Raw genomic sequence first — 23,382 nt, forward strand, 5'->3', positions numbered from 1 at the left:
ATAACATAAGGCCACTTTGGGATAACTGAACTGGATCTCTTCCAGACAGTGATGCTCTGAGAAGTTGGTCAATCTCTCCTGTCTCCGTGGGTGCCATATACACATACTAAGCCCCTGAATTTCTACCCCTCTTTCCAAATACTCCATCCAGTCTTCAATGGTGAATGAGAACTCTTTGAAATCATCTGGGTTCCTCTTCTTGGAACACATTTAAAAGGTTATTTTGGGCAAATGCTTTTGCATCTCCTGAGTGCTTACTTGTATAATCTCTGTAAGCTGAGTACTCTACTTACAATCCTATTTAAAGCACTTCAACACAGCAGAGTGCAATACCATCTCCACGTATGATAACCACCATTTATAGTTTTCACAATGCACAGTGAAAATAATAAAGCCATAAAGAGATCCAATGGGGAGAATTTGACAGAAGAAATTTGGAAAAGGAAATCTGGTACAAATGTTTAACGATGAAAGTGATTAATCATGTCAACAGCTTATCCAAGAATGTGGTTGATTTTCTGTCAACTGAAGCCATTAAATCAATAAATTTTCCCAGCAGATATCCTTTAATTCATTCAGAAGACATGGAAATCAGCACAGGATTATTAAAAGTTCCATCATCCTTGTCATGCAGAAAATCATTCAGTCAAAACCATCTCTTTTTAGATTTCCATTTCTATGACTCACAGACGTTTTCTGGGCCGCAGTTAGCTAAAGCTCAACTTGAGCAGAACTGAGATTATGCATCAGGGATCAGACTGTCAAATTATGGTTTTGAGGCCCTTCAAGACTCCTCAGTACCACCATGTCTGTAAATAGCAACAGGTGCAGAAAATTTTGCAAAAAATAAACTACAAAATGCTGCACATAGCTCTGATCAGAGCAATCCATATATTTCCAACCTCCAGGGTGAGTTTCTGCAATCCTCCCTATGTGAGAAGGAAATCACACACATTGCCTTCCCCCAGTGAGGAGGAGAAAAGCCATTCTGATGGCCAGCCCAGGCCACGGTGTGTGTGTTGCTCTGTGGTCCTGCCTGCTGGGCTGAGACCCCTTTCCCAAAATCAGAGAGAGAGTTTGCCCCAATTAATATCTCAAAAGACTGGCCCTCGATACCTGTGAAGCTGCCTCTGTCTTCATTTGGTGGAAGAAGGCGAGTTATAAAGGAAGGGTTGAAAGGAGGAAATTCCTCCACAAAGCTAGCACCTCTCATCACTTCTAATGGACCCAGAAGGAACAACTATGTCTACTGATGGGTGGTGTGGCCTCACCCTTCCTCAACATCTGCAGGGATCTGTGAACTGCAAGAGGTTTGTGCGTGCCAGAGCAATTTTCTCATCCACCGAGAACTTCCTAAATTACCAGAACCTCTGTGTGCCTGGCTATGAACAGCAGCCGTGCACAGGCCCATGCAACGCTCCTCCAAGGCATCCCATTCCAACTCATGTGTTGGAAGACAAAGTGGGCTCTGCTGCAGACAACATCCAGCTGCTCCCCTCCATTCCTGAACTGAAGGATTTTCCTCCTGGAAAAGGGTTTTAAGCTGAGTACAGTAAAGGTTGAGAGCCAAACAACACTGAGCTGTTAGTTACTTATTCACCAGTGCTGACTCCAAGCTGTGGGGCATGAAAACCTTTGTGGAACGTCACATACTCTGTTTGCACGGTCATGACTTCTGTCTGCCCCAGTGCACAGCAGAAAATAATAATAATGCATTTAAATTTAACTATCTCTTGTAGACCAAAAGATATTCTTCCTGCCCTATTAAACAAAGAGTTGCACTGTACATTAATCCCACTGGAAAAAGGGAACAACCACAGCTGTGAGTATGACTAATAACTGACCTAGACTGTTACAGATGGCAAACAAATTGTCTCAGAAAAATCTGTGAAGTTAGCTCTTTTTTTTCAGGCTACTACTGTATATATGGAAGTAAAATTCTATTGAGAAAGAAACAGAGATTTCTACTTACTGATACAAGAAATAAGATCATTAAATCTTTCCTTAGGAAAGACAGGATTTTCCAGCCCTCGGAAATAGAGCTTCAGTACTCCAGCAACTGAGTTAATGTCATGGTTACTTTGGTCATCTGCCAAAGGATTTTCACCTTAAAAAGTAAATAAAGTGAATGAGACACACATGCAGGAGCATTCTCGTATGCAACATTTTTACAAGTGAGTGACATTCTTTGGTTTTAGTGTGTGGGAGGTGGCAATGCAAGCATTCAAGTCAGATAATAAACATTGATTTAGAAATCCCAGGCTATGATTAAACTAAAACTGGCAGCCTAAATAAAGCTTCCTTTAAATTACATAACCTAGTGATCTCTTAGGTCCTGAACTTCCAACTAGGTATTTATGGACATGTTGTGATTTACGGCTAGCAAAACAAAAAAAAGCCAAACGTTTCTCATTGAATGGTGCTTCTCAGACTACTCTTTGGGAGCTTACATAAAGCAAATTGAGTCAGTTAACTCTTTGAACTGGAAACTTGTCTTCATTCCAAAAAATTAAAACGTTCAGAATTATGTGCAACCATTTTGTGAAAACACTCTATAGGGACTGAAACCCTAACTGAAACCTCAGCCATGACTCAGCTATGTGTAATTTTAAAGACTTAATCTTTATTTTGAAACACTTATGTATACACTACCTAGGAAAAGCAGTTACCAATAAGCCAGATTTAAAAGCTGGAGAAAAGGAGGATGTGGCTTCACTTAGCATGTAAAAAGAAGCTGCTTCACATATCTTGTCAGAGACAAGATCAGGTTTAACAAGACACATAACTAACCCTGGCGAGAAAAGTACTGTGCATATCTTTTTGTGCATTTAGTCGCAAGACTTATCGCTCCAAGGGTTCTCTCATTAGCAGCTGATCTGCAAAAAGTTGGTTTTGGTTCTTTTTTTTTAAATTTGAAATTAAAAAAAATCCAGCTTCTAAGACCCAAGGAGAGAGAATGTAAGACTTTTTTTATAAAAAATAATTACTATAATTTCAGCACAATTAGGGGATTGCTGGGTCCTGGCTTCCTTAGCAGAGCAATTTTAGGCTGGGTGTTTCAAGCTACTCATGTTTAAAAAGCTGTCTTCACCTCCTAGTATCTTTCCCATAATTCCTCCTCTGAGGCTCAAGTTTCATTTGGGAACGAAAAAAATGTTTGAAAACAGAATGGCCCTTTCACAGCCTGTATTGTCATTGATCACGATGCCACTTTGGCAGAGGGACCAGAAAGTTGAGCACTTCTATTCTGAAAGATCAAGTAACAGAGTTCTCAAATGGCATTAGGTAGACTCCTCAATCTAATTAAAAACCATAATCTTTCCTTTCTGCAGATTTTTAAAATAAAATTCAGACAAACTACTATTTGCAGTTTATCATTAACAAAAGACTAAATTTTACCGTTGATTCAAGGCACACGCCTTGCCCAAACAAAATGAAATCCTATTTCAAACTCCTAGGACATATCAGGGGAATAACATGTACAAGTCATCATTATACTTCATCTTTAAGCACACCATAGTGCAAAGTTTGAGGTGCAGTACACAAAGGGCACACAAACTTCTTCAACAGACAAGAAAGTAAGTATAATTCAGAAGATTTTTGAATGGCAGATATTAAGGTCCTTGAATAACACAATTACCTCTCTCAAATGAATTTTTAATATCATTGACTTCCACCTGGGAACCGGACACTCTAAAAATTCCCTGATGCTGAAGACCTGCAGCAAAGATGGGAGACAAGGGTGAGACATTAATCTAGTTTTTAAAATGCTTTTAAGCTCTGTTTTAAAAACAAAGATGTAGTGGTAAATGCGTTCCGTAAAAGATACCAAAAAACATCAGGGCAATAACGAAACAATATGGTATGTTTCAGAGCTTACCATATAAATTGATAAATCTGATACAGCTTTCCACAATGAGAGGAATGACTTGTCCCGAATCCTGAAAAAACAGAGGCACAAAGAGTGAACTGCAGATTGGAAAGAGGAAGCCTCTCTACTCTGGGCTGAATATGAAAATGCATTTTCTTGGTCAATCCAGATGGACATACAGTGCTGGCAAAAAAACATGTAAGAAAAAATGTAACTTCTAACAGAGTTCTCTTCCCATTTAGGCAGGGAGGGAAAGGAATGGGTGAAGAAAAGGGATTGTGGTTCTTCATTAAGATCATAAAATTGGGAAATTCAGAGGCTTCATTCTCTCCCTCTGCACTGAATCTGGCTAACACTGTATGTGACATCTAGCCTCATGCATGTGCTTTAGATTTTTGAAGCAAAATGAGTTAAAGCAGTGAATATGCCTTTTGAAAAGTTTATTACTAAGAATAACAATTCATGATGAAGATGATCCCTCTGCATCCACTTAACTTACCTTTCTTTTCCTGGGGATGAAAATCCTACATGGACCTAATATCATGGGAACCAGTTCCTTCAGGTGCCTCCTTTTTTTTGTCTTTTTGTAAAAAATGTTGATCACAAGCATTTGCCAAAGTGTTTTCTGGACCTGCTGGTCTGTCAGATATGCTCTTGGAGAAGAGCCACCAAAACAACACTGCATGGGGTACCAGGTGCCTCCCTTCCACCTGAAAGTGCTCTTAAATGCTCTGCTGGTCTGCCTGTCCTAACATAGGGCTGATGATGGCCTGGCATGTTGTTCCAGGCTGCTCTAACTAGCTGGCAATACACTGGATGGTGAACTTCAGCCACTTTGAGCTGAATGTGTGGTTACTGAGCCGCTTCTTCTATAGGCACACATATATTGGGAAAAGGAGGTCACAGCCTACACCTCCCACTTGCAACTGGCAGAGCTCAGGAATCAAATCTCCTGGTCTCAGCCACAGTCTCTCCTGGTACAGCAGCAGGTGTAGAGCTGCATCTTCAGTTAAGTAGAGGTGTTTCAAAAAAGGAGAAAGAATGCCTGTGACTGGAGCAGGAGAAGATAACTATATGCTAATTTTCAATGAGTTATTTGCCTTTTTGTTTTAAACTGCTGATTTTCCAGAAAAACCATCACAGTCCTTCATCCATGTGTTTTGGCACTTAAAAGAAATGGATGTTTTACCCCAAGTACATTAACGGCCACAAGTCATCAGATATCTATCAAAGCCACAAATCATATGATTAAAAATTATTTAGAAAAGTTGCTTTTGCTGGAAAAATTATCGTTTCATAAATTATAGGTACCTTTGAAATTCTTGTCTTGGAAGCTATAATTTTTCTCTCCAAATGAATGTCAAATATGTAAGTGCTCAGAGAACTGACTAATTCGTTTGAAACTTAAATATAAAAACGGTCTGTACTAGAAAACCATGAATTCAAAAGAAGCCTGTAACTCAGAATACACATTTTCTCTTACCAACTGGTCCTTAATTTTCATGCTAAAGTAGACTAATGGGAAGTTTATGAGTTAAGCCCAAGTAGAAGGAAAGCCAACCACTAAAATGGTTTGAAAAATAAAATAGTGAAGCAATGAAACAATGCATTTCCTGAGATAACCTCACCCCTGGTCTTCTGTGTACTCCATGTTGGTTTAGTGGGGTTCACAAAAGACTGCACTGCTAATTATGCTATTTAATTTGTGGCTTATTTGTCTTTCAGTTATAAAATCTAGCACAGATCGGCTAGCCAAGAACCACTAACGTCTGGATAAGCATTTTCTATTTGAGTTGTGACATGATTCAGTAACTGATGAGTTAAAAAACCCCCATGGAACAGGTCAGTTGCTAAACCCAGGAATACTGTTATCTTCACCAGCACTGAGCAGCCTGTCTCTCCAAAAACGCAGACTATTAGAAAACATGCACAACATGCACCCGTATCTCCTGTTAGTACATTGGTTCATGCAGAGACTGTAAAGCCTTGGGAAAGATAGTGTTTGCAGTAAGAAATTACAAAAAAACCCATGAATTACTTTCATACCTAGTTTTGGAGAATCTGTTCAGAACCACGCATAACTTTACAGCTGAGTAATTCCCTGAAATAATGTAAACTAACAGCTTTGGATTTTGGATCTAAAGACAGGAAAATAATTTGAAGCAATGATCTGTGTTGGTGAAATGTCAAGAACAGTGACTCTGCTGCTGCTGTGAATTTAATCTGATGTGTGTAGACAGTGAAGGTATGTTTGGGACAAATTATAATTTTTTATTAGGCAAAAATGTAACAAAGAGTAATTTTGTGCTATACTGTATTTCAGGAGCTGTAATCATTTTGTGTCTATCAAAATGATTCATCCCTATCAGGAAATGGTCTTTGGGCAGGGATGCTTTCCTACGTTAGCTCCCACACTGCCAAATCTGTTGTAAGGCTGCCAACTTTCCTTTCCTCTTTCCCCTTGAAAGACTAAAGCTGTAGGACCCTCCACTTGTAAGTAAACCCTGTCACCCATACTGCCATGTAGCATCTCCTCTGTGAGGGAAAACGACCATTTCTTCTGATTTGCTCTGTCCTTCCCTAATTTAGGTGCTTTTTGTTGTGGGAGTTTCTGCTTCCTTGCTCACTTTCATCCTCGAGTAAGAAACTGTTAATGAGATTCAGCTCTTGCATCATGTGGTGATTTCCTGAAAGTCTTTGCATCTCACAGCCACTGCCTACATAATAAGGATAGTTTTCTCTATAACTGTACTGAGGCTGGCTGTAAGTTTAATTCAAAGACAACTAAACTGGTGTGGTGCCACAGAGCACAAAATTTGTTCTGCAAAATATTTGCCACTAGCGATGTTGCACAGGAAGAAAAAAAATTCCCTGTAACATTCAAACCCAGTTCACAGAGCTTGCAGTCAGGAATTTCATTCACTGCTTTCATAAATGCATTGCTACTTTTTGGGTTTTTTTAGTAAGATTTCTTTCCCTTAGCTCTGTCGGGGAGTGTCCAGAGGCACTAATTGACTGTGATGGGCAAGTGCTTGTTAATGGATAAGGAAATACCCATCATTTAAGACTACAACGACTCCAGAGTTATGCTCTGTTTCAGTCTTGCCTGCTGCACTTGTACATTCATTTCTTAATGCAAACTTTTCCCTCGAGGTCTTTGAAAGAACTAAGGCGTGAATGCGACCCGAGCGCGAGGCGGAGAGGGTTCTGTTGTCACCAGAACTATACCTGATGTCTCGTGTGAGAGTTCCTTCGGCCCCGGCTAGAAGCATTATTAGAAATAAAAGTATGAGAAAGAAGAAGATAGTAAATACAGCAAAGATACAAGATCCAGAATAGTGGTGATCACAATTCCACACAATATAATAAATTCCTAAAGTCATAGGAAATCAACAGCTGGATATGAAACCCAGGGTAATACTGCTTCTCCACAGACTTTGAATACTGAATGGAACGAAAATGGCAGGTAGGAAATTGTGCTGAGTCGTGGGATGCACCACTACATCCTATCTTCTACACAATGCTAAGTTTCCTAATGAAACCAGGCTGCCAATACTATCCCTACTTGATTAACAAAATCACAGGGAGGCTAACATGAGAAATGAACCCCCCTCTTTCCCTCTGACTTCAGGAAGTATTATATTGATCAACTGGGAAAGAAAAGAGCCCCAGGACAGACTTAAACATAATGATCTGCCTCATCTCACATGAGGTGGTGACCATTATAGTAAGAAGTGTTGAGATCAGCCACCGGGGTGGCTGGTGCCAGTACCTTGATGAATGACTCCAAATCACCATTAAACAACTTAGCACTATACTGTGATCGGGGTCTGGGCTTCCTGTGTTTCTGGGGCTTAGGGGGAAGATTTGGAGGCCTAAGGGAAGGGAATATGATTACTGAGTACGGTAGAATGATGTCACACAATAAAATGAAATGCCTCTAAGTTTATGGCAAAACAACAGAACATTGCAAAGAGAGAAATAAACACAGTACTTATAAAATAAAGACTTTTTGTCAAATCTAAATGTAACAGTGATTAAGGAGTGGAGAATTCCCACAATAGAAACACATTATTTATGGGTAAATATTGACATTCTTTATGAAACTCTGCTTTGCAGTTTTACCACACACATTTCTTCTGAACACTGCACAATTGGAATAGCCTTTTTTCTTGCAGTCACGCATGAAATGTGCAGCAACCACTGGAATTCATTCTGCCAACACAGGCCGCTTGAAGCACCTCTTATCAAGCAGAAAAGTTGATTCATGCTGGAGAAGCTTCAAATGCAAATTAAAGCTGCTCAGCACACTCTTAAAATGCTTCAAAACCAAAAGGTCTGCATTTTCAACTAGAGCCAGGAAGGTTAAACAGCTTTAGCTTTCTGCATCCAACCATGGACATCTTCACACACAAAAAAGAAACATCTTGCAAATTAGCTAAAGGAATTAAAATATCATCAACTTGAGCAACAAACAAAAGCAGCATAACGCAAAAAAAGAAAAGGAAGAACATACAAAACTTTGGTCTGCAAAATGTTTACCTAGTGTGTTATGCATGTGATGACTACAACTGAAAGAGATTACAGGAAATAAATGTTGTTCTCTACATCACCATTTATTCTGTGAACGCCAGGGCACACTACATGGCTTCCCTACTTCCCCTGCACCAATAGTCCAATGTTTTTATAGCTTTTTTTTTTTTCAGGAATCAGCAAAAAATCAAATGTTTTGGGGGGAAACAGTGAGGAGGAGAACCACATAGAACATTAAGTAGTGGGACTTTGGTCTGTTTGGGTACTACCTGCTATTTTAAACTCACTTTTAAAGACATCCACTTCCCTTCTACAATTTAACTTTGGCCTTGGAAAACATTTCTGTTTGCATGCCTTACAGTCTGGAAACGTAACTGAACCTTGGGGCAACAGGCAGGTCCCAGAAGGGGCACGGGAACTGGTGCTGAGGAACGGATGGGCAGGCCCTGCTCCCTCAGTGCTTCCTTCTATAAGTGACTTGCTGTGAGAAGACAGGAAGTAAGAAGGCTTCAAGCTGCTCCCCCACTTTACTAAGTAAAATCGTTGCCTAAATCCATTATCTTCTTTCAACTGCTTACACAGCAGGGAATTGACGTGTGCCTGATGGGTCACCTGCTTTGCAGTCAAGAAAGAACATTTTTCTCCTTAGACATAAGTTTGCTGACTTCTGTGCATTCATAGTAGCATCTGGGGGCAGAGTTAAAGGTGCAGGTGTCAGAATTAATTCAGCAATTGGGAAGAATGCTCTGTTTTGTTACCACTTTTCAACCAGGGTCATGTAAGGAAAGAAGGTGACCAAGTTTACAAAGCTAAACTGGACCACTGAGTGGTGGGAGAAAGGCTGGTCTGAAGTCCATAGAGATGTCCCTAGGAATGTGGGGAACAGGCAGAAGAAATTATACAAAACAGAGTGGTCCCACAAATGCAGAGCCAGACCTGGATCCAAACTTCTGGTGGCAAGGCCACTCCTGTCCAAGAAGCAAAAAAAAGAAACAGAAGGCATTGAATAAGGATGCATTTCATGGAAAGGGAAGGGAAGAGTGAGACCAGGAAAGCTGGGCTGGGTGTTCCTGCTGTCACCAGGACAGGAGAGTGGTGCCCATTGCAGTGATACACACAAGTGGCAGCTGCAATTGCCATTGACTCCTCTGTGTCTGCCTGGAGACAGCATTGCAGGTGTGGCACTATACAATTGAGAAAGTATGAGCTGCACAAAGCACTGAGATCTAACATTATATCCCTTCTCTTTTGTGAACATAGAGACCTATGTATGTATCATAGATGCTGGGGGAGGCAGGTATTCCTGTCCAGAGCGAGGTGATCAAAGATGCAGTCTATCCCCTAAACTCATCTTTCTGTCAGGTTCTTCTGAACCACATATCCCGACCAAGTGAACTACAAACCATGAGAGGCAAGGTATCTCTAGCAACCGAACAGTATTTTTTAGCACCAAAAAGCCCTCTGCAACTTCCAAATTTGATGTGCAAGTCTCATATACTTTTAAAGACCTCCTAGCTTGTCCCACCCTTGACACTGGCCTAAGCAGCTCAGAAGGATGAGGAAGATGAACTGTCTGGTCCTTTACTTATCAACATGCAAAAACAGAAATGATGACTGTTAAAACATACAGGGCCTGGACACAATTTACATAACAATAGCAACAGAAATAATGTTATATAGCTTCATGAACTTGTCCTAAAACTTGAAAGTTCTATTACATGTACTATGTTAAATCGAGTCAAATGAAAATATCTTACCTTGTTGTCATGTATTCAGCTCTGTGACCTAGAAAAGTTAAATAAGCAGGAAATAATCATTTGTAGCTTTTATCTAGATTTTTTTGGTACCTGAATTGCATTTGGCAAATTATTTTTAATGCTAACTTTCATGTTACCAGCAAAAGATATATGATTATACAACAAACAGGGCAGCGCAGTTCTCTGTCATCTCCACAGCTCCATTTAAATACAAACACAACCCACGTATGGAACAACTTTTAAGAAGCTGGCCCACAGATTCAAGAGTCACTTGATACAAATAATTTGAAATAAAACTTCAAACAATGTCTGTTGTTTCTGCTCTTATATTTCAGTGGCTAAATCAGTATGGAAATAGAACTGCACCAAGATTAGATTATGTCTCGCCTTGTGCTTTTATGCCTAAAACTGTTCAGTGCTGAAAACAGAGCTATAGACACCAATGGCTTGCTATTGAAAGACTCTTTCCTTTCTTTTGTCTGTGTATTGCACGAAAAAAAAGTACAATTGGGAAACATAATGGAGAACTGCAGAGGCTTGTAAAGAAGCAAGTAGTGTACTCCATAAAGGTTCCTGGATAGCCTTTGCAGAACAACAGACCGGTCAGTTAGGCATATGCATCGCATCAACTCATGATAATAAAAAGTAAAACAATGAAATGGTAGGAAGGTCATGGCATGATAAGTTCCAAGCAATGATAAGTCTCCAGCAGTGTAGTTTCCCCAAAGGGAGAATGTGCCTATTAATTTATGAGAATTCTTTGAACGTGTCAGTAAAATATTGTATAAAGGAGAATCAGTTGAACTAATTTACTCAGAATTTCAAAGATCCCTGATAAGTTTCTTCACAAGGGGCAACCAAAGCAAATAAACAGCCATGGATTGAATGGCAAAATAGTCTCATTGATCAAAAACAAATGAAGGGAAGTCAAGAGGAATTAAATAGTCTTTTTTCATCATAACAAAAGTACTACTATCACTTACTCAAGCCTTCCCATTAGAACAATTCACATAATACATTGATTAATGTCTTGGGGAGATCACAGCAGCTACAGAGGCAAAATATTGTGCAGATGACTGAAATACTTTTGTATCAATTCCTGACAAAACTGTGAAGCCCTTCAGAGAGATTCAGCCACATTAAGGAACAAGACACTCAATGGCAAATGAAATTCTGTATGGAGAAGTTTAAGTAAGATATCAAGGAAGAAAGAATTAAACACCTATGCAGCTAAAAGAACAACAGATAATTATACTGACTCTGAAAACCATTTTGAGCATCACTTGGGCTAGGCCTAAGTACACTGTTCAGTTTGAAAGTGACACCAAAAAAGTTTGTCAGACTGCAGAACGAGAACCAGTGATATGCAAAATGTAATATTATGTGGCAATGTCCAGGTGCACCACAAATTGCACAGTATTGAAAACCCTAATATGGAAATGCATTTTGCAGTAGCAGAGTGGTGATCCACAGAAGATGGCACAAAGAGTAAGCTCTGGGAAAAATCTCTGGTGCAAATAAGACATGTAAACCTTGTTGGCATCTATTTTAGAGTAGTGAAAAAGAGGCATGAAAGAAGAGCATGTAAGATACCCTGTGACAGAAAACAGGTAAGTCAGAGACATCTCTCTGGTCATGTAACCAAGTTCATTGAGACTAAGAATCCCAATAATAAATGCTAGTGAAACAAAAGATGTTACAAATCCCAGATCCAGGGGATTTTAAACACATCTTTGATATTTAACAGATCAGGCAGAAACTATCTGGGACACGTCAATTTCTTTTACAGCTTCTTATTCTTTCTTGCATTTCTGTTTTCTTTGTTCACTCAACAGATGAGCCTTGGGTCAGAATTGACTACCAGTGTGCTTCATATATTTAGTATCAATTTCATTTGAGTATTTCTTATTAACTTTTCCAAATTAGTAGATGCAGCTCAGCACAGAGCACTTCATTTATCTCCCTTGTGCAGATCATGAACATGTACCTGCTGTGTCCATAAACAGCAGCAGATTGCAGTAGAGAGATGATGAACAGAAGTGAAATGCTGTCAAGGTTGTGGACACCAGGCTGAAATATGGATTTACTCAGCTTACATCCTTACACTGTACTGTACTGTACCTTGGCAAGAGAAGATGCCAAAGGAAAATTTGCAGTTCAGACAATTCTCTCCCTCTGCTCCCATTGTCCCACACATTACTTAATATGGCACCTCATGTTATTTGTCTGTTGTCTTGTTGACATGGAAGTATGCAGAAAAGGTAGTTTGAGTGGACCAGTGGAGCAGTTCACTTCCTACAAACCATTTCTATAATAGTTACAGCAGTAAAGTTCCTAGTTCCGCTGTAATTCTACTCTTTCAACTATCCCTATTCAAGGAATGTACAGAATCCAGGTCCTCCTTCCCAGGCATGTGCATTTTAATGCAGGACATGCCTCAACAGATGTGTGTACTTCAACTTTTTAGTCTGTAAGAACAATGGCTTTTGCTTCAAATATCAGCTCTGAAAGTAAATGTGTACATTTTGGGTACTATTTGTATGCATTATGTCGTGATGATGTGACAAAAACTATGTGCAAAACCACAGTGGGCAACACAGATTAACTACTTGCATTTACAGCTGGTGGGTCTAAGGGAAATCTTCAAACTGAAAGGCCCAGGCATGCCCAAGTATGACAGAATGGCCCAGAGCCTTAGGTCACTCTGTTGAGAAGTTTTCCTTTGGATTTCCTTTCATAGAGTTCTTTCCTCAATTCTTTCCAACATATATTAGGCAACAGAATCTGTTGCCTTTTATCTTTCTCCCTTCAGCAGATGATCATGCACTTAACTGGGCTTACAAATAACAAACATTCACTTTATTTTTCCATATTCATTTTCTGTGCGCCTTTAAAGTTTTCCTCTATTTTGAGTAACATCATCTGCACATTGTCTTGCATAAATAAACTTCTCAATGCACACATTAAAAAAACTCTTTCCTATTAAATGAAAACTTCCACGAGAAAGAATATAATGAAGTTAGTTGTCAAAAAACAGCTATCACCTTCTACAGTCCAGCTTTGCAAGAAAATGTGGTTCTCTAGCCTCAGACACTCCCAGGACAGAATCACAGAATGGTAGGGGTTGGAAGGGACCTTTAGAGATCATCTAGTCCAATCTGCAGAAGCAGGTCCACCTAGATCAGGTCACAAAGGAATGTGTCCAGGTGGGTCTTGAAGACTTCCAAGGAAGGAGCCTCCACAACCCCTTTGGGCAGCCTGTGCCAGGGCTCCCTCACCCTCACAGTGAAATAGCTTTTTCTTATGTTTAAATGGAACTTTTTGTGTTCCAGCTTCATCCCATTACCCCTTGTCCTGTTGCTAGATACAATAGAAAAAAGGGATGTCCCAACCTCCTGACATCCATCATTTAGATATTTGTAAATATTAATGAGATCTCCTCTCAGTCTCCTCTTCTCCAGACTAAACAGCCCCAGTTCCCACAGCCTTTCCTCCTATGAAAAATGTTCCATACCCCTGATCATCTTGGTGGCCCTGTGCTGGACTCTCTCCAGAAGTTCTCTGTCCCTTTTGAGCTGAGAAGCCCAGAACTGGACACAGTACTCCTGATGAGGCCTCACCAGGGCAGAGTAGAGGGGGTGCAGAACCTTCCTCGACCTGCTGGCCACACTTGATGCATCCCAGGATGGCATCGGCTTTCTTGGCCACGAGGGTTCATTGCTGGCTCATTATCAATCAGGACTCCCAGGTCTCTCTCTGCAGAGCTGCTCTCCAGCAGGTCAACCCCCAGCCTATACTGGTGCATGGGGTTGTTCCTTCCCAGATGCAGGACTCTGCACTTGCCCTTGTTGAACCTCATGAGGTTCCTCTCTGGCCAACTCTCAAGCTGGTTGAGATCCTGCTGAATGACAGCAGAGTGGCTTTGTTTGGGTCATAGCCACTGAACTTAATAGCTCTTTAGACACCTCTACAACTGGATTTGTGAATCTGGGCTTTTGTATTAAAAGCAAGACGAGATCTGATTAGCAACAGATACTTAGCAGTGAAAGGAAAATAAATTGACACATCCTTTAGAGACAAATTCTTTAGAGAACAAGTTTCCTTTCTTGAGTCTGAAATTTGAATTACAGTCTTTAACCTTCAAGACAGGGTTTTTACTCTTTGTGGTTTAATCCACTTCCTTTCAAGTCTGTAATGCTCTGGCTAATCCTCAAGGCTTGCAGTGTGATTCTCCTCTTCCTTTTGGTCCATGAGGAAGAGTCTGTTGGTAAGGCTGGTAAGAGGCTGGCTGGAGCTGTGCACTGTGCCTGACTCATTACTGCCCTAATTCGGCTTTACCTCATTTGATCATGGACATCTGCTGATTTGGTTTACATTTTAAGATGTATTTTTAACAACTGTGGAGTGTTCAGGACAATAGATAATTCTCTACTATCATAATTTGTAACGTAATAAATGTATATGTAATAATGAAAATAGGTTATTCATTCATATAGTTATTAATTCAGTTTTCATTCATAGAATCATAGAATGGTAGGGGTTGGAAGGGACCTTTAGAGATCATCGAGTCCAACCCCCCTGCAGAAGCAGGTTCACCTAGATCAGGTTGCACAGGAACATGTCCAGGTGGGTCTTGAAGACCTCCAAGGAAGGAGTCTCCACAACCCCTCTGGGCAGCCTGTGCCACTGCTCCCTCACCCTCACAGTGAAATAGCTTTTTCTTATATTTAAGTGGAACTTTTTGTACCAGTTCACAATACGCAAATACTTTGTAGAAACATAACATTAAATTAAGACTATAAGAATCTCAGTACTGACATCAGTGAGGTCAGGATTTCACCTTTTATCTTTCATAAATGCTTCACTGAGTTGTTAGGCTGCAAGAAGGACATTCATGTTCATGTGTCAGAAATGTTGCCCTGGTGAGGCCCGTGTAAGACATGCACCCTGGATAACTCTGTATGCTTAAAAACACATTACTCTTCCCCAATCTTTCAAAAAACCTCAAGTCAACAGAAACCATAAGGAAGTAGAAACAGTATATTTGTCACAGCTCTTAAATCACCCTGCACTGACTGTGTCAGCTCTCCTTTCAGACATGACATATTTCATTCAACAGTTCCATTTCAAATATAGTCCCTTGTCTAAACGTCTGTACAGTGGAAATAAATGTCTGTTGAAGAAATAAAATCAATTTACAGTGTGTACTCTTACCACTGTACCAAAACTATGACTGGTAAAAATCAAACCTACACTTACTAGACAATCAAGCTTCAAGTTTTCTGATTTATTTTTTCCTGCATACCTTTGGCATTTCAGCGGGTTCACTGTATAGTCTGGAACCACCTTTCAGTTTACTGTGTGATATTTACCTTCTCCGAGCGTCCTCTGCAGCAAGTCATGTTTTGCTTGAAGTTTTGTGATGAGATTACTACCTTCCAGATATTCTCTGAATTTCTGTAGAGATGCAGATCAATCTATTACTATGCACAGCACATAAATTCCAGGAACTTCTGCATAATGTTTACTTCAGGTAAAGTTTGGTCTGTATCACATGAACGAGGAAGTGGCCAACATACCATGAAATAGAATTGCTCTGTTTCCTGCTGGTTGGCTCTTCTCTTGGCAATGCTTGGCTTACTCAGATATGTCTCTGAGACTGTTGACTTCACAGACTCTGTTGAGCGACTGTGCTGGAAACACTCTGACACATCATAGTCTTCGATGGTGACCATATCCTGTATTGTCTGCAGGGTGGCCTCTGTTGTTTTCTTAACCTGGTGTTAAAAGAGCATAATTTGCCAAATGAAGGATTTATATACATCAGAACAACTCAGAAGGGAAGCTCGTTACTCAAAACAATTCTCTGGCACAGTCCCCCAACCAAACAGGTGCTTGAATGTGAAAAATTAGGTGTATTATAACAGGTGTCTATGTAACAGATGAATGACACAAGGATTAGGTTTCCTGTCTAGTTCTCTGCTTTACCATGGTCCAATCCACAAACATGGAGGTACTCTTGTGTTGACTGTATAGCAGTCTCAAGCATTTCGTTTCCTCAAATTAGAATCAAAATGATTTTATGTGATTTGATTATGGTCCCTAATCTGAGTGGCAAAAGAGATGATACACTGCTCTGAAGGGTAAACTTGTATGCTCAACATGTTAGATTGAATATGTACATCCAAGGATCTGGCTGTTGGAACAACATGTTCTTCCAAGATAAAAATCTGTGATGCTCTTCTATGGAGTGCTATGATGAGGAGCACAGTGATGTTTAGACTGCAGAAGTGGAATACACAGCTGGAGGAGAGGGGCTGGAGAAAGAATTTATGCCAGCCTCCCAACACTTCTTTTGAGCTGTGGAGCACCTTCATGCAAACCAGGGCACAGAGGCCAGGGGAAGAGGGGATGCGGTGTTTCCACAATGCATTAAAGTAACTGGCAACATTCACAAGGATGTGATTTACTTCCCAGTTCTGCTTCAGAAGTGTGTAGTAGAGTCAACTTTATCAAATCATGCACACTTCTATACACATCTCCAGTGAGGTCAAATATCCTTTCCGTGCCTGCCAACATGATTTCTCTCCCTATGCCCTTGCACTTGACTTTATGGAAAGAAAGAATCTTTCTCCTTCTTTTTGTTTTTGTTACCTTGAAATATGTTCTGAATTCAAGTGGGATTTTTTAAGGGCTATTGTACATGTCTCATGTCTCATGCTTTGTTCTAGGCATTCAGTATGTAACACAGAACAAGAAAAACTGAGATCCTGAAAACTTATCAGAAAAGTCCCCCAAGAAACCAAATGATCATTATGTTTTAATTTAGAGACACATTCTCATTGAAACTGAGGGTCTTTCTTTAACACTGCCTTATATGGAATGAAATTTATACCCACTGGGAGGCCTCTCTCTGCTACCAGAGCAGGGGAAAGAGAACAGCATAGCTTTTCCGTATTTTACAAAAAAGAAAGTGTTTTATTTTACTAGGTGAACTGTTCCCACCACAGGCATTTAGCACTCAGACTTATAAATAGTTGTAGCTGAGAGGGTAAGAGATTTTTGACTCAGCTACCACAAAAGACAGTCCAAATCCCCTTGTACTACAGAAGTAACAATTTGGAGACTGGACAGAGGAAGGTCACAAATGACAATAACTGTTCAGTGGCTTTCTACCACAAAACTTTAAATATGTGCTCTAACTAGTTTACACTGAAGCACCTGCAAAACACAGAACTCAGTAATGTGAACACATGGACAGTTAAATATGAAGTTCCAAACTTGTATAAAACAGACAAGAATCTACCTTAGCACATTTGCCAGTATTTGATTTTTAAAATTAAAACAGCTCATACAGATCAAAGCCATTTAAAGGTCATTTATATGCTTCTGGCAAGGTAGAAAACACTGCACCTTCCTGGAAATGGTGTTCAATATCTAGCCTTGTAGACACAGATCTTACCTCCTCGTTCTCGATTTTGAGTGTGGCCAATCGTGACTGTAGCTGCTGATACCTAAGCAGAAGCTCTGCTTGCACAGGTTGCTGGGCAGTGACCTGACAAACCTAAGAAAGAATAAAAAAGAGCAGTGAGATGCCAGGAATTAAAAAAACAGTCAATATTCTTTGGCTGTTCTCCCTAAAGCTAAGTGAATTCCTACCAAAGCTATTAAAACTTAATAAAAGAGACAATAAAATGTGTCCATCTAAACTTAGAGTATTTAAGCGTACAAGGTGTGGAACTACGTAGCATAGACAGAGCACAGCCTTGCTGTATGTCAGCTTTGTGTTGCTTATCTGTCACACAGAAATGCAAACCCTGGAGTTACCTTCAGACAAAGCATGTACATGGGTGACTGTGCGTTCTACTTTGCTGCTGGCCTTTGGTGTAGCGGGACAGGGTATAGCTGGGGCGCTCTCTAAGCTTGAAATCTCCAGATGATAAAATGAGGGAGGAAGAAGGGGAAAAGGCTGCACTTCAGTATGCAGCTGCTCTCAAACAGCATCCACAAGCTCTGTTATGGGTGAGTTAGGTAGTGAAGACATAAAGCCACTACTAACACCAATGCTGGGCTGGGCACAGGTTGTCCATCAAATTCCCAGTCATGTCATTATGAATAATACCGAATATAATAACACACAATGATTTTTACTTCAGAACTCTGAAGCAACTCAGAACACTGTTGCCAGTTTTGCACGTTATTGTCGATCCACTTGCTTTTGGGTAGCAACAACTGCTTTTACCAAACTCTTCGTAAAAGGGGATACATTCTTTATCTTGGTATACAGAAACAGAAAGAGTCACCATGGGAAGACTTGTCAGTATACAGACCTCATCGCCCATATGAGACTGGAACTCAAATTTCATCGGTGGACAAAAAGCAGTGGGGTACATTTCCATGAATCTCTGTTTGTCACTTCTTGGCTCCAAGCTGTCGACTGCATTTTCAATGATGTCTAAGCCCTCATGCCTGGAAGTTTCAAGGTTATACTCTGCAGAAAGGTATGTTCTTAGTGCTCTGTTCAGACTAGCATGGTACCCAAGATCGCAACACTAAAAAGACAATAAAGGGAAAACAAATTAAAAAGGAGTGACATCATTCCAATATCTCAAGCCACAAATTATCACTAAGGTTTTCTGTCCTGAAATTCTTCTGTCTTGGAAGTATTTTACAAAATATCTTCTACATTAAAGTATAATACTGGGGTCAGGACAGTATTTGTTATGCTCATTCTGTTGTAAAGATTAAAGGATAGTTTTAGAAGAGATCAAGTGTACATGGATAGTGATATGTTTGCATTTGTTTATCAGATACAGATGTGCAGTCACTATATTTACAAAGAAAAGGTCTGGGATTCCAATACTGAAAGTGGGCTTTTCAGTATTACTGTCATATGTAAGCTGCAGATCACCTATTTAAACTTATCCTGACACGACTCTAGCATTTAAATCAACACCAGTATCCAACTGAAAAGACAGTAATTCCTGCTCACCATTTCTGTGCCCAAACAAAAACCCTCACAACTGGTTCCAGGAATAGGGACCCACCTAAGACACCTTTTCGATGCATCAAGAGTGGTTTAACATCTTTTCCCTTGATAGTGAAAATGTACTTACAGTAAACACTTTATTTTCCATACTAAGAGAGGGTCAGCAATGTACATCATGTTACTAAATGCAGAAAGTCATAATTTATATCTTTTTTTCTAAGGGTAAGAATAACACCAGAATGTAATTGAAACTTAATTGGTAGAACATAAAGTTGTGTTTGTGCTTGAATTTGAAACATCCTCAGTTTGCATTATTCATGGTTGGTTAATATTTTAGAGGAACAGCTGGATATATTTTTTAAATGTCACGAGTAACATATCAAGTGCTTGTTTCCTTAATTTTTCACCATATTACAGAGTAAACAATATCCTCAGCTTCTGCTCAGTGAGCTTCCAGGTAATGGCAGATGTACCTCAAAGCTCTCCACTACCCCAATAATGATGTGTGCTAATAGTTGCACACAAAGCAGTGTTCTTTATTCAAACGGGAGAGATTTGCTCCAGTCAGAGGCCAACGCCTGGCAAGGGCAGTCAGGAAGCATGCTGCTTTAGGGCATCCCTCAGCCCTCAGACACCTGTTCTGGGTGCTCACCTGCTGTTTAAAAATCATCCTTCCTTGCAGGACTCACAAGTTAAGCAATGGAGGTGGATAAAGGAGTCTGAGTTCAGTCCACTGCAGACTATATTTACATGCATTTGTCCCTCACAGCTATTACAAACCCTTAAAGACTCATGGGATCACACTCCCTTTCCTCTTATTTGAAAAAAGGAAAGACAGACAGACATACATACAGAGGTACACACTTTGTGGGGAAGAATTTTCAAACTATTTACCATACCTAAACCTGTGTGTAGAAGAGAAAGAAACTCCTCACACCTTGCCTTCGGTGTGCTAGTGAAATCTGACAACAGAGACCTGTTTCATTTGCAACAAAACTTCCAGAAACACTAAGCTTTCAGACTTAGTGAGTGCTGCAGGCAGTTACAGCAGATGAGACAGTGGCTCTCAAAAAATGAGTTGCTGAACCATTTAAAGAAAACAGAAAAAAGATGTCATGTTCAATCAAATACACAAAGGTTAACATCTCTTTTTTGCATGTATAGAATGGAAATCTGTGTTACACTTATTAAAACAGAACTCAATTTTTACACTAAAACACATCCATATTTCAAAGACCTAAGAAATGTTGTTTCTAAAAGGAAAAGTTTCTTGGTGTTTCTCTCTTGTTCTGTGTCAAATCAGATCTCATATTTAATTCAGTATCCTGGATGAAAAAGACAGACTAAAAGTGCTGATAAGAAAGTGGATCAGGACAGCTGTTTTATTTCGTCTCCGTTAGTTTGAGAGAGACCTTGTGGAAGATTAAACTGAGAGGAAATGAGAAATAGAGGGCAATGTCAGGTTTAGCATAGCCAACTATCCTCGTATTATAAAACTACTGGCATCTAGAGCATGAATTTTGTCTCTAGAGGATTTATCCAAGTATTAATAGAAAGCTTATTGATTTCCAGTTAGAGCTGTGTGGGCTTCTGATGCAGCTTCCTTTGCAAACTGGAATATAAGATTGCAGCCGTTATACTGTGAGAGTACCAAGAACTTCATTGTTTAACCCTTAATCTACTCAGTAACTGTCACCATGGTCATCTTTTGCAGGTGATGAAAACTGAACAAGGTAAAAAATACAGCTTCTCAATCAAGAAGAATTCCTCAGAATATTCTGCCAGACTAAGGCATTTTCTTGCAATGCTAATGCCAGTAGAGCAAACCAGAACTAAATCCAGAAGCTGAACTAATGCTCCATCACCACTAGCTTTTTGAATGGAATTTAAATAGAATTCATATAAGTAAAGCTATTTTTTAAAGCAAAAATAAACACTCAGATGTCACAACTCTTAGTCCTGTCAGACTATAGTTCATGTTCTCCAAAATCTGGAGATAGTTTTAATTGGGGAAGTGCTCTCTAGCAATATCAACTCAGGGCTCCTCAGAGAGAAGAGTGTTGTTTTAATCTGCTAGTACCAGTGATGATTTAGGCAAAGAGTTGTCTGTAACAGAGATAGCACTTTGAGTACTTGTTCATTACTAAGGCTAAAAATATAAGGTATTGACACTAAACTGTTGCCCTCATCACATCCTGTCTGACTGCATTTGGAAAAAAAATCACCACCCATTCTGGTGTTTCAAAGAAGTACATAAGTATGCAGATAACAAGCACACACATGCGTGTGTGTTTATACAATTTCCAGGAAAAATCTGTGGATTTCTAGAAATATTTGGAAAGTTCAAGTGAGCAAACACACTTACAGCCAAAAATAAATATGAATCTTTGAGGTTCGCTAATCAGCACACCAAGGCTACAGCCTGGATGGCTAATGAGATTTGCTCTTAATCTACAGGCTAGAGAGACAAGCTGTCGGTGCAGCAAGACATGAAGATGAGAAATGAGAGAATGAAGTCATAGACTACGAGTTTTATTGCATTTCTGGATTCATAAAGACTTTTGGTTGGACATAGTGGAGGGAAATGAGTGATGCATTTGGGATATATGTGAAAAATTAATTTTGTAATTTGCATTTTATTCTTATTTGGAATTAAATCTGAAGCAATCTCAAGAGCATTTACTGTCTTTATTGCTCCCCAGAGTATATTTAGGCTTGAACAAAACAAACTGTAGTGCTTAGCACAGAGCTTCAACCAAACACGCAAGCTGCTCTTCATTTCATTTCAGGAATAATAATAGAATTCCAACGCCAATGGAGTGAGAAATTAATAAAAAGCCACCTTAACTTCTGACTAAGTCACTTTCTAATCATCCTGTTACAGAGACATCAGCGTTCAAAGTAAAGAGATCTGGCTGTACATATCATATTTATGAGAACTTACGTAATAAAGACTGTGAGATGCACACACTCTAGCCTAGTTTTAAACTTGGTTCTATGAATGATTAACAAAGAACCTTTACAGAATAAATGGAGTTCATAATAGCTAAATGTTCCCTAACTTCCAAACCATCCAAAGCATGCAGACTGCAATTAAGATTCAGTAACTCCACTCTAAGAAAGACCTACACATGAATATTTTATTTATTCCAGAAGCAGAACTGCAGCCAGTTTTGATCACTATCTTCGGATCATGAGTGCATGGCCAGTCTGAGAAAAGGTCCTTACCTTCCTCTTATACCCAGATAAATCTAATAAACTCAATTACATGGAAATCTTCAAGGAAATGAAAAATAGCACGTGCCATATGGACAGATGTTGGTACTAACAGTCAGATTAGCAGGAGTGTGTACTGTGTTGCTCCTCTGAAACACACAATCTTAAAAAGAATAACTTCTGCATACTAGATCAAGCTTATTTAATTCAGCTAATAAGTAATCTTTGCTACTTTTTACATAATATAAATAAAGAAAAACAAATCATGTCCTCCACTTGAACTAGATCCTACCACATAGTCAGCAGTGAAGAAATATTAACCCAAAATTCAAATTCCTTAGCACAATATGCAGAGGACAGAAATATACTGTGCATATCAAATTCTGTTTATTCCTCTACTTCTTTGCACATGCAAGTCCCAACCCTCAGCTCACTAAATACATTAAAACATCCAGCTAAGACTCCAGCAATATTTTTATTTTGCTTTTATCACAAGAGCTTAAGATGAACAACACATCATAATTTTAAGTCAGAAGCTCTGAGCCTTCTTAATGAAATGAAGGAGTAGAACAGTTCAGATTGAGTTCAGCTGCAGAACTCCAATTTAGCATTTTCCACATGAGCCTCACAAATGAAGCTGCAGTAGAGTTCAAATGAATAAAACTATGAAAGTTTTATGAAAAAAAAAAGAAAACAACACAATGCACCCCAATCTGGTTACAAAAAAAAAAGATATTGAACAGTTCACTGCATTCCTTGGTATATTTATTTTATTTTTATTAGACATTTTTTTCAGTAATGTAGGAAAATATTCAGTTTCATTTACAGGCAATACCAACAGCTCGGGGAGATCTAAATCCTTTCCATGTTAACTAGAATTCAAACACAGAGGAGAAGTAATCCCCTTCTGTACAGGCAGAGAGAGAGCTCAGGCAAGCACGGAAAGGCAGGAAGGCAGATGGGAACAAAGTAGTGAGGGCGAAGAATGAAACTGCCACCACTACTCTGCAAACTCT

General features: G+C 39.5%; 1 protein-coding gene across 3 annotated transcripts in view; it reads right to left on the minus strand.

The window, feature by feature from the left end:
- Positions 1 to 23,382, minus strand: part of SRGAP1 (SLIT-ROBO Rho GTPase activating protein 1) — a 148,251-nt gene that overhangs the window by 28,356 nt on the left and 96,513 nt on the right. The window contains exons 7-15 of one of the 3 annotated variants that reach the window (XM_062016823.1): positions 18,492 to 18,713; positions 17,624 to 17,725; positions 15,741 to 15,938; positions 15,534 to 15,618; positions 10,162 to 10,189; positions 7,100 to 7,133; positions 3,881 to 3,941; positions 3,641 to 3,718; positions 1,973 to 2,107 (exon numbers count right to left, since the gene is read on the minus strand). In XM_062016823.1, the coding sequence (XP_061872807.1) occupies positions 1,973 to 2,107; positions 3,641 to 3,718; positions 3,881 to 3,941; positions 7,100 to 7,133; positions 10,162 to 10,189; positions 15,534 to 15,618; positions 15,741 to 15,938; positions 17,624 to 17,725; positions 18,492 to 18,713 (943 nt within the window). Of the gene's footprint in view, positions 1 to 1,972; positions 2,108 to 3,640; positions 3,719 to 3,880; positions 3,942 to 7,099; positions 7,134 to 7,643; positions 7,747 to 10,161; positions 10,190 to 15,533; positions 15,619 to 15,740; positions 15,939 to 17,623; positions 17,726 to 18,491; positions 18,714 to 23,382 lie in introns of all 3 variants that reach the window. The other 2 variants (XM_062016838.1, XM_062016831.1) reach the window with 2 other exon arrangements.

The sequence above is a fragment of the Colius striatus genome, chromosome 1 (genome assembly GCF_028858725.1).
Source record: "Colius striatus isolate bColStr4 chromosome 1, bColStr4.1.hap1, whole genome shotgun sequence".
Classification (NCBI taxonomy): Eukaryota; Metazoa; Chordata; class Aves; order Coliiformes; family Coliidae; genus Colius; species Colius striatus.